This window comes from Seriola aureovittata, chromosome 1 (assembly GCF_021018895.1).
Source record: "Seriola aureovittata isolate HTS-2021-v1 ecotype China chromosome 1, ASM2101889v1, whole genome shotgun sequence".
Classification (NCBI taxonomy): Eukaryota; Metazoa; Chordata; class Actinopteri; order Carangiformes; family Carangidae; genus Seriola; species Seriola aureovittata.
The window spans coordinates 3,685,592-3,698,066 of NC_079364.1; the positions used below are offsets into that span (position 1 = coordinate 3,685,592).

General features: G+C 42.2%; 1 protein-coding gene across 2 annotated transcripts in view; it reads left to right on the plus strand.

Moving 5' to 3' along the window:
* Window positions 1–581: 581 nt before the first annotated feature.
* mapk8ip1b (mitogen-activated protein kinase 8 interacting protein 1b) overlaps window positions 582–12,475 on the plus strand; it is a 48,074-nt gene continuing 36,180 nt past the window's right edge. The window contains exon 1 of one of the 2 annotated variants that reach the window (XM_056379107.1): window positions 582–735. In XM_056379107.1, coding sequence (XP_056235082.1) covers window positions 659–735 — 77 coding nt within the window. In that variant the 5' untranslated portion in view covers window positions 582–658. Of the gene's footprint in view, window positions 736–8,864; window positions 9,126–12,475 lie in introns of those variants that run through there. The other variant, XM_056379115.1, reaches the window with a different exon arrangement.

Here is a 12,475-nt window from a genome sequence, read left to right on the forward strand (position 1 = left end):
AATATGATCATTAAATCTCAGTGTTGGGCTCCACATATTTACACAATCATCTTTATTAGACTGAAGACAGGTAAGGGATGGTTTCCTACACCTGAGTGCCCCACTCAAGTACCTTTACAATTAAGTAAGTTGAGTTGGTAACAAACAAACAAAAAATAAAACTGAATGCCAATAACTGTGGGTGGAACAGTGGGCAGGCAAAACTTATTGTAAAACATAAATCAAATACATTAGGCTTCGGGCTGTGCCTTGTGCATATAGCCGGCCAGTTATAGCCTACCTGTTTACACCCAAACACTGGCCATTTAAACATTTATACGACCTGCTGGTAAATATATAGCAATATCAAACACTTTTTACAATTTAAAATGTTCAGCGGGCTCTTTTATTGTAAGCTAGGCTAATAAACATATAACGTATACTCTTAACTATTTAGTACAATCAGTAATCGAACCTGTTGTTGTATTGGTTATTGGCAAAAATAGGACACATTTCCCAAGTTATCGATGTAATTTCATAATTCTTGCACAGTTCAACTGAGTTTATATTTTCCCCACAGTCCCCAAAGGCAGCACACTATCGCAGCATCGCCGGACTTCTCAGGTGTCTCTGCCGGGCGGCTGCAGCGGAGCCAATGGAGGAATGATAACAGGGAGGCATGGCGGACAGAGAGAAAAGGAAAGGCAGCCCGCCTTCTGGCCGCAACATCCAGGTGAACTCCCCGGCCAGCTTCAGGTAAGAGCTCCGGGCGAAGGGAGCCGGGGGGGGGGGGCCGAACCGTCTGCCTGCCCGCCCGCTCGCTCTCTCGCCGGGCTGGAGGCTGTGAACGAGCGATGAGGCTCTGCAGCTGAAGGCTCTCGTGCTCGATGCTCGGAGCCGCTTGCAGCTGCGTTTGGCTCCGCTCATCTCTGCGGATACAAGTCGCTGTTGAGTGGCATGTTTTGTGTTTGGGCGTGTCTGCTCCCGGAGGACCAGAGACGAACTGCGTCCAGTATCTACTCGAACCATGCGTTTTTCAATATGTCGCATACTTTTGGGTCATCTGCTCTGACCAAAATGCTTGTAGCCGACTGTAGAGTTCCAGCTTCCAGTAATGAGTTTTTATTTTGGTTGGCTGTTTTTTTTGTTTTCCTGGCATCAGCATGATTTTACTGGAGGATAGTTTCCCCACCTCAGCTTCATGATGATCTCAATCTGTCACAAATGTATTGTTTTTATTGTTGTGATGTTGTTGCAGCCAGTAACCTGCTGTGTTTGTGGCGCACATCAGTGATTGTATTATCAGCAACTCTAACAGCATATTAATCTCCATCCACTGTAATAAGCTATTAGAGAAACACATATTGATTCTGCAGGAGGCACTGGTGAGTTTACAGCAGCGGTATCAGAGCGGGAGCAGAAACCTGTCTCTGTACTTTGAAGTGTAGCAGAAATCTTTGAAATAAAATTCTTATAATAATGTTTTTGGCAGTTTAAAACTGGAGGCCAGAAAAAACAAAATAAATAAATGTCAAAGCTGTTTTGCAGGTTTGTATTTGCAGAATAGAAACTGCATATTGCAAATTAATGGGTTTGAATGTATAATTTAGTGGCCATACAGTTCATTCTCTGGCCCCAGAATAAATTCATTGTTATTTTCACCTTGTGTTAGTTAAAGGTAATTAATGCAGTAAAATATAAACAATTATCTACTATCTGTTTAATTTTAGTTTAATTCTCTTTCGGCTCGGTACGGTTGTTTAGACTGAAAAAAAAAAACACTTTGAAGATTCAGTCTGGGCTCTGGGAGCAGGAGATGGGAATTTTATTGTGTAGAATTAATTAGTAATCAGTCATATAATAACATCATTAATTCTGTAGATATAGATAACCCAGTGTTTGTCAGATCAGTCAGATAATTCAACAGTTCAAATCAAATTATCAGGCTTATATGTATGTACACACACACACACACACACACACACACACACACACACACACACATCTTGTCTTATTATAGTTGTAGGGACCCGTCGTTGAGATAGAGCCATTTACACATGTGGGGTCTCTATAAAGCTTTCAGACCCCACAAGTATAGTTGATCCTCGTTTTTGGACCCCATGAATATAGTAAACTAGGCCACACACACACACACACACACACACACACACACACACACACACACACACACACACACACACACACTCAGAGATCCTTAGAATGGTGCCTGAGGAGAGGCTGTGATTTTTCAGTGGCATTACTGAGTGGATGGAGGTCTGTGATCAATATTCCTCAGTGAGACGTGGCAACACACACACACACACACAGACACACACACACACACACACACACCCTCAGGCTCAGTCTTTCCCTCTATCACTGGCTGAGCAGCAAACAGGCGGATCCACAACCATCTTTCTTCAGATTTTCATTACAGTGGCATCAGAGTCGCTCCAGCAGTGTTTGATTTATCTGACAGAAAAATATATAAATAAACTTTAAAAAAAATAAAAGTACCACAAACACAAAAATCAAACCGTCGGGGGGGGGGGGGGGGGGTGTGTGGGGGGTTGTAGTTTCATTTTCAGTAGCACAATGAATTAAAGATGCATCTATGATCTAAATGTAAAACTAAAGTGTTGTATCATCACCCAAACTCAAAACCACAAAACATCAAGCCGTACAACTAGGTCTACTTAATCAGAGTCATGAATGTTAATGCAGAAATTTTTTATTTATTTATGTAAACAAACAAAAAAAAATACAGTTAGTGCCTTCAAAATAAGAGTTTAGGCAGAAAAATGATAATGACACAGCAACAAAAATAAGACAATAATACTAATTCAAGAGCAACTGAAAAATGCTGTTTAAAAGAAGGATAAAAGGACAATTAGGAAAATTATAATTCCATGTGAATCAGGGGTTATAGTTTGTAACCTCAGCGTGTTTAGTCTCATCATGTTACTCATCATGACTGAACAGTATTGATTGATATTTCAGAGTTATAGACGACTAGAGAAAGGAAGCCAGATAATCCATAACCTCGGGGTCTGGCTGAGTCCCAGAGCAGCCATATGTTGGCATGTTTTTCCTCTGTCACTCTCCCTGCCTGTGCTCCAATCCTCCGTCTCTCCACAACCTGCTGCTGTTGGAGCACAGACAGCCGATCTACCGCCGCCTGTGAGGCTCTTTGTGTGGAGGTATTCACAGAATGAGATGCAAGAGCAGCTCGCTGTCAAATCTCCATCCGGTCCGCGGTCTCTCTTAGCTTTTTAAATGTGACCTCATTTCGAGGCATCTAAAATTTTCATGACTCCTCAATTGAGACTTGTCAAGTCCTCATTTATTTTAGTTTACGTTCAGCATATTTCTGTATTAATTTTAAAAGCCTGAACAGAATGGATGATAGTTTTTTTTTGTTTTTTTTTAGCTCTAAAGCAAAAACATCTTTTATATTTTAGACAACAAAGAAAGATAATCAATATTTCAGTCACAGAAACCTTGTCAGCTTATCAAGCAACAAGGATGGAAACTCTTATTTAGTCATAAAACAAGCTCCATTAAATAAAGAATACATATTGATGTCAGCAAAGATTTAACGTACAGCTCTAAAAAGCTGATTTCTAATGAACAAGTCGTGAAGTTGTTTTTTAGCGAGAAGCACGGAGGATCCTCGACTTCATAAAGCTTCAGTAAACCCGCATATTCAGGGGAACTGTACCTTTAAACTCTCCAGCACTGCATTGATCGTCTGCGGCACGAGAGGGCGTAGCAGGAGATCCTTTCAGATTAGCACTGTGTTTATATCTGTGTGTGTGTGTGTGTGTGTGTGTACTGTATGTGTACAAAGCAGCATGCATGAAGCAACAAGACATTGTGGGCTTGTCCATTCATAATGGCATCGGCAACATGAAACCAGAGGCAAAAACGAATTCTCATATGCAACGCAGCGTTTATCTCATTTTAATCCCTGGCACTCTAAATAAATACAGATAAACAAACTAATGAATTCATGATTTACAAACCCAGTAGATATCAGGGAGGTAACGTTATTGTTGGAAGTGATCTGATTGTGATCAGCTGCTAGCTGTTTGTCTGAGCTGAAACAATCCATCAGCAGCAAATGGAGCAGAGCCGATTATTCAATTAGCTCTTTGATAGAAAATGAATTGGCAACTATTTGAGGTTGTTCTTTAATCACAAATCCAGATTCTTAAATGTGAGGATGGTATGATAGTAAACTGAATGTCTTTGGCTTTTGGACAGTTGCAGATGTCACCTTGTGCAAATTGCATCAGGTCATTTTTCACTATTTTCTGATAACAGTTATTGGAGACAACCATTGTTAGTTGCGGCTGTAAAATAGATGAACTCATGCAGCACTCGACTTGTGTTGTGCTGGTTTGTTGGTGGTTGTGTGTGATTTAATGTCTTCCTCCTCATAATGCATCTGGAAATTACGTTTATAGACAACTAATTTACGAGAGCAGATATGAAATGGGAGTAATCAGACATGATTATTTCTTCTTTTGATATGAGAGATCTGTGCAGGATGTGTTGCACTGTGTTCACAGTTGCTGAACCCTGATTGCAGAAACAGCAAAGTGGAAGTTGAAAGTGGTTGGAATTCATTTGAATTCATTTGTATATTTGTTCAGAGCAGCGGTGTGATGAGTGTGAGGAACCTAGACCTTGAAATCTTGCTTTATACAATAAGATACCTCTAACCAAAACCACAATCTTTCCCTAACCCAAGTGCTTTAGTTCCCTGGACTCTGTGGTCAGTCCTGAGCTCTGTATGCTCTGTTATGTCATTATGTTCAGAAAATAGATGAATGAAAATAAATCAGACTCATTAAGCACATGTTTTGTGCAGATCATTGAAAAATATCGGCATTAAAGCGTGGAGAGTCCATCTCTCTTCTCTTTCATCTTTTCACTGCAGCTTTCAAGCTGCCGTGACTCTGCCGACAAGATCTGCTCAGGCAGATGGATTCACAGGGTGTGGGATGTGTCAGGGATGTGAGAGAGAGAGAGAGAGAGACGGGGAGAGACGAGGGCGGTTAAGGAGATTTTGAAGTGTCAGTTTCTCTGATCCTCTGCATCCATTGACTTTGATGTTTTCTTGAAGAAGAAAAAAAAAACTTGATTTCAGGGTTTTTCCAACAGGATTAGCTTGTAGTTTTTCAGCTGACTTTCATCCTCACAGAGAGAGAGGATGAAGAGAAAGGAAGAGAATTGAGCTGATTTGAATTTCACCCACAGAAGAAGCTGACGGAGAGGACAGTAATTGCTCCGGTTGCAGCCCCCCATGCTGATAATTTACTGCTGTCGCTCAATTCTGCTGACAAGGCGCGTTCCGCCCGATGGCACCTCCCCTCTGCCTATACACTGAGCTCCCTCTTCCTCTGAAAGGCCGTGTAAAACACGACGCCATCAGAGCAGAAATGGATCATTGGTGAAATACAAACCTGTTAAATTAAAACATCTGTTACACATAGACAACAAAATATACTTAATAGATAAATAATTATGAAAACAAGTAAAAGAAAAACTACTGATGGTTTACAATTTGTCCAAACATACTTGTATTAACAGCTTTATACTGAAGATAAATCAAATTCTTCCATTTGGCTCTTTTATAAACTCCGTAGTCTTTTTTTTTGTCTTTGGAAAATGCAAATTTTTCCACAGATGGTGATCTTAGCAATGGGACGGGTTTATACTGGCTTTTTCCAGCACACAGCAAGTGTATATCTGACGTGCAGATAACAAGAATAGATCTTTTTACTTCTTCTTCTTCTTCTTCTTCTCATGACTCATGTTGCAGACAGTAGGAAGCATACCAAGAGATCATAACTTGGGGAACAAAGGATTAAGAGTGTGTAAAGGATTTGTTATATTTTATGAGACTGTGGATTTTAAATGTGAACTGAAATTCGAACTCACATTTTTCGTTTTTCACAAGAGAAGATCATTTTTGGACATATTGTATTTGTGGAAACAGGATCTAACCTTCATCTCTCTGCCAGTGTTTTGTGTTTTTTCAATAAGCGTTAAGCTACTGTTGGTGAAATTCAACACTCCCTGCAGATTCACACATTTAAAAACCCGGCAAAGTAGGAATTATCCCCAACGTCCTGCAGGGTTTTTTGATATGAAACATCTGTGCAGGATTTGTCGAAATGTATCGAGAATTGCTGAAAAGCGATCGCAAACTAAAGGATAAAAAACAAAGATCTAAATGTGGTTCATTACATATATTTGCTTGATTGAATGTAATCCTGTTATATTTTTATTATCAACTCATGATGTATTTTTTATGAAATAATCTTTAAGTGTCACTTAATGGATTCAGCACTTCTGTTATGAACTTTCTGGTATCATGAGACAGACTGAGCTTGTTGTCTTGACCCTCACGGCCATTACAGGGTTAATTCGGCTCTGCTGATGAGCTGTACGGGGATTAAACGTTACACACACACAATACTGCAAGAATACTCTGTCTTGCTCTGAAGACTAGCATGAAGATTTCAACCTGTTTGTCTCAGAATCCAAAAGAATTATTCTGTATTTGTGTTTTTTTTAAATAACATTTCTTTTCTCATATTTCTTCAGCTTGCAGAGTATTTTTACTTCTCTACACTGTGATTTCACGTGTATAGAGGAAGTGTGTGTGAAAGCCTTTCTGGTGGGTGTGCGTCTGTGTGGGATCCATAGGTTCTGGCCAGTGGCCAAGGCCATGCTGTATGTCCATATGGCTGCATGCTGGAAGCTCAGAGTGAAGAAAAACAAGGGCTTAGTGTCTCTGACCTTTTCGTAAGGAGAGGGCTGGAGTTTGGTACAACTTTTATTATTACCTGTCCGCCTGTGTTAAGTTGTAATGCTTCACCTGGGACTGTGTGGCTGAATGAAAATGCTTTTTCTGTCATTTAGAGATTCAATAATGGATTATTGGTCACGCAGCTTATACATTAGCTTGTTATAAAGCTGTTATATTTTACATAGAAGCAATTAATTGCCTGTTTACATGCAGTACTGTTCTTTTTTTTAGCTCTGGTTTGATCTTTTCCACCTGAGAAAATATCTGACCCTTAAGCTGCTAAATTATACACTTTCTGCAAAAGCTAGTTGCTAACTTAGTCTGTCTTCCATATGGTGGAGGGCAGTTAGTGCTCAGTGGGATTATCAGAGCTTGTTTGCTAAAAACTGCTGCTGCTGCTGCTGGAAACGAGGCTGATGGGAGTGGACTTGCAGGCCAGAAAATTCAAACAAATACCCTGAAAGATGCTGAAACGCTCCATCAATCTGTTCTGCAGAGTTCACATTTACTCATTTGGCAGATGCTTTTATCCAAAGTGACTTCCTAGTGAGGGACATCATTAAAGCTTCAGTTCGGTGGGAGACCTTGGCGTAACATACTGCACCTATTCAACCAGTGCAAGGAGATCATTAGGGGAGGAGGTGCTCTTGGAAGAGATGAGTCTTGAGGATGGAGAGAGACGCTCCTGCTCTGACTGCACTCCGAAGCTTGTTCCACCATCGGGGAACCGCAGCCGACACAGTCTGAACCCAAAGACCCAAAGGTCACTCTGAAGGCTGCATCAGTGAATGCTTGAATTTGATCAGGCGGCCACGGGTAGCCAGCTGAGCAGCGGAGTGACATGTGCCCTTGTAGGCTGATCGAAGACCAGACACACCGCCGCGTTCTGGACCATCTGTACGGGTTTCACTGTGCGTGAAGGGAGGCTGACCCAGAGGGCACTGCGGTAGTGAAGGTGATAATATTGTGTGTTCATCCCCATCAGCGATACACAGTCATTCAACTGTTCCATTTTTTAAAAAACAAATATTAATTAGTGCAGCTGAGAGAGTCTGATTAAAGCCCAGTGGCTGTCTTTATGTCATTAGCGTAGTATCTCTCTGGCTCAGCCACATTAGCAGAGGTGAGCTGAGACGCACCTCCTTGCTTCATATATTTACCGAAGCCTTTTTTGGTGGTTAAAATTAGCACAGAGCTCCGATATGCAGCGTTACTGCGCACACACAGTGCGTACGCTTCAGCCTATGAGATGATGGAAGGAAGTTCTAAGGGCAGCAGGGCTGATGGGGTTAATGGACTGTACAGTTGATGTGTGTGTGAGGGGGGTGGGGGTGGGGGGTGCACTGTGGTTCTACACACATGTTGATTTTGAGAAGAAGCTTAACCTTCTGCCTGATCAATGCAAACCAGAGCAGGTTAAAAAATCATTCCGGTTTATTACGGCACAAACTCGTATTAATTAACGATCAGGATGAATTGTTGTCTTGTTGACAAACTTTCTTATCATCTCTCTGTTTGTATTTTATGCCTCATCAGGCTTCATTTCACCAATGTTGTCGTGCTGGTAGACCTCAGAAATCACCATGGGAGAGTGCATCACTATCTTAACTAATAGAGAATTTGGCAGAAACTACAAAAAAAATATGTTGCAGGAAACAGGAATCTTCCTTTAAGAGGGTGAATGGAGAGAAAGCATGAGAAGGGAAGATGAGGATCAATGGGCCTCATGTATAATTGAGCACAGCGATGTGAGAGAGGAGTGTCCTCTTGTTCTGATGTTTCTCCTGTTTGGGCTCGCCGTGGCGTTGGATGTTCTGCTAACACCAGTAGTTTCCTGCAGTGGCGTAGTAAATCTGATGCACACAGGACAGAGTAAACATCAGAGAGGAAGAGAGAGAGAGAGAGAGAGAGAGAGAGAGAAGGGAAACGAGAGGGAGAGAGAGAGAGGGAGTAGATTATATAACACTATACTCCTCTCTGGCAGCTTCAGCTCCTCTGCTTTAAATAATTCCCCCCCTTCCATCTCTCTCGCCTCCGGACGAGCGGCGGCAGCAGCAGCAGCAGCAGGGCATCTGAATCGGACGCCTTTCTCATCGACCGGGACAAGCTGCACCCCTCCTCCCTCTCCTCCGGCTCTCTTCCTGCTCGCTCCTCCCTCTCGCACTCCCTCCCTCCATCCTTCACTTTCTAACCCCCTTGCTCCTTCTCCTCCTCCTCCTCCTCCTCCTCCTCTCCTCTCAGCTGTGGATGCCCTCCTCACTTACAGTATGGACTCAGGAGGGGAAGGAGGAGAGGGTTGGATGGAGGACCAGTGGGAGAAATGGTAGGGCATCTCTCTCTTTTTCTTTTCTTTTACTGGCATGCAGCAACACGGCTGAGTGTGACCTTGCTAACATGCCTTTTTCTTTGCTGTATGTCGTCTCCTTGCATCTTAAAGCTCAGGACAGGCATGCCCTTGAAGGAGAGCGGATGCATATGGCCGTGTGTATGTTTGTCTTCCAGAGGAGAGGTAGAGTGTGCGGCAGAGGTTGCAGGTTTATGTTGAGCAAAAATAGAAAACACACACCAACATAAAGTGTGGTGTGTGTATTATGACAAGTAACGCTGTGTAGGAGAAGCATCGTATGGATGTTTGAGTTTGTTTTCATACAGCGGATGATGGAGAGGGGTTTTTTTATTTTATATTTTATCTGGATGAATGAGATGGGACAGTCCTGATCCTGATCCTTGTCCTGGTCCTGTCCTTGCAGGAGGGCGAAGCCGATGAATGACAGACAGCGTGCAGCCTTGTAATCTCTCAGTGGGAGAATAAATTTGTGAATTATTGTGGAGACGTGGGGGCAAAAAAGACCCAGGCGAAGGGTATACATGCGTCTGCTGTGACGACTAAAGGCTGGGCTTAATGTGCATGGAGAACGAGATGATTGGATCATAACAGCACAACACAGATGCTAGTCGTAACATGACTGTCCTGGTCCTGCTGATGCATTAACAGACATTGCAATGAAGAAATAATAAATAGAAGTGAGATCGTTTTGTTTTATATTATATTTAATTTTTTTTTTTCTTGTCTTTTTTTTACCTAAGGTGATTGTTGGTCATAATTAGCAGTGTGTTTGCATTTTTTATCCACATTTCCTGTTTGTTTTCTAATACTGGAAGCATTTTTCTTATCCGTCTTCACCACATCACGACCCTTTTCCACTGTAAACTGCAACAAAAGTGTGTTTTTTGCACAACATGTGAGTCTTTAGAGACCAAATCCTGGTGAAAATCGGGATTAACTAATCTCCTTTTCAGTGAAAATCTGTTAGAAGGACCCATATGAGCTTGGGTGCATATATATATGTATTTGACCTCACGTTCCACTTGTGAACAAAAACTCTAGTTGATATTTGCAAGCAAGCAGGACTCACATACAGTGCCGCTGTTGGTATCAGGGTCATAGCTGGATTCAGATAAAGACTAATGAGCTGGCCAGGCCTATCATGGCCTGAGCGCGAGGTCATGCTGTCCTTCATTAACACGAGCAGAGAGGCAGACAGGCACAAACACTCCAGTGTGCCGCCCGGTCACCCTCCACCGTCAGAACAACGCAGGAGTTTATCGTAAATCCTCAGAGAAAGACACTGAAACATCGATCCTGCGGTGCTGTGGCCCTCTGATGTCATTTTACGACATAGACTGTGGGACATGATGATGTCACGTTTGTGAAGGGACGTTTTAGTAACCTGCTGCTATTTTGTCGTTTATTTGGATCCTGATAATCTGAATTTGGGCAGAAGATTAGACCTAGAAACGACCAACTAGTAGCACTTTATACAGAGTGTAAGTCAGTGATGCACCTTAAAAACCTGATGAGGAGTTAACGTCATCAGCTGATCACAGAGCCTTATTAAAAAATCACATTTACTGTCATTAATACTGGAACAGTGGGAGGAAGATCATACATCCTGAGAATGGGATCAAAATCACTGAATAGCACATGAAATATTAAAATGGCCCCTGGAGGGATGAACGCGTGGCTTAAGGCACATTAGAAGTAAAATTAACTAATGAGACTCTGACATCTCGTTGAAAAGAATTTCGATATCACAGGATGTTGGGGGTGGGTCCAGTTAACTTAGATTTCCTGGAGCTGGTACTGAGTGTCTCTTACAGAACTACATCTTATCTTGCATCAGTGGCATCAGCATTTAGCTGTGATTTTTCCATGTTTTCCATTTAAGTCCCAGTGTGTAAACCTTTGCCAAATCAATTCTTAAACTATAAGCTGCGGTATTGTTTTATGTTGTCTTATTTGCTGTGCGTGCGTGTGTGTTTCTAACACATGTAGAAATAGAAAAAAACAAGACATTTTTTAGTTTCCACACTGGAGCAACAACAGCTGAGGACAGCAGCATGAAGCATCTGTCCTCTCCTCATAAGTGGCTGCTTTGCACCCAGCTGAGTCTTGGATGTTATATCCACTTGTAACAACTGAAGCAAGATGAATGTTTTTATGTTTTGTTGGTTTTGGTTGAAAGTCAGCGCTGACGCAAAGATGAGAAAGCATAAGTCGAGTTTGACATTTAACCCGTGGCCAACCAGTCCTCCGGCCTGAAGAAACCACACAGCAGCGTCTCCTGAAATAGCCCCCCCCCCCTACGGCGGCAGGCGTGGCAGACCTTGGTTGTCGTAGTTGCAATAATAAACATGCAGGACTGTACAGAGAGTGGCATACCTATTTTCGTCACCATGGTTACTAAAAAAAAATGGTCATGGCTTGGTTAGGTTTAGGAACAAAAAAAATACTTGGTTATGTTTAGGAAAAGAACGTGATTTGGGTTAAAATAAGTACTTCCTTAACATTAGTTGTCATGGATACAATAATAACAACATGGTTAACTAAACTGCTACCTTCACATGGGAATCGAACGTCACTGTCCTGTCTCACATTCCTGTGTTTTGTTGATGCGTCCATCCACCACAACCTCGTCCTGACGTGGACTTTGTCTCTCTTTATGCTGCGTCACCGCGCTTTTCCCTTTGCTCCCGTCATAATTACTATGACCACTAGATGTCGCCTAGCAACGAAACGTAACGTAAGGATCCAAACGTGTTTTTGGCTTCTTAAGTCATGAGCTATGTGCGACCAATCCACATCCACTCCCACTTCTTCTGATGACTCGTGTGCTGCATGAGAACGCTGCACCGTCTGAACTGGAGAAACATTAATGGTATAAATGCATTTTGTTGGAGACAGATTTTACAATTATGTCATCTGCCAAAATGTTGTTATGTTGAAATGTTGACCAGTTTTTAGCAGCTCCCTTCAGGTGCCTGGACGGTGCCCAGGATGTGAGGCTGTGAGGAAACAGTGTCACAGCGATGATGTCGGTGTCAGCCGGTTCTTACTACAGTCATTTGCTGTGTCTCACTTTCAGCGATGATGACACAGACTCTGTATCATGGGCATCTCTGACCTGGGCCTGCTCTGCTCAGCTCAGCTCAGTCTGCTGTGTCAGCCTACATCGATCACTGGGGGTGTTGTGAGTGTTGTGAGTAGGGAGATGTTGGCAATACGTAGTTCAGGAACACAATCCCAGAGAATACTAACGAGGATGTTTAAGGTTCCAGATTTTCTCGGTTATCCATTTAGTGTTTGTTTAGGATTTTTCTTTTTCTTTTGTG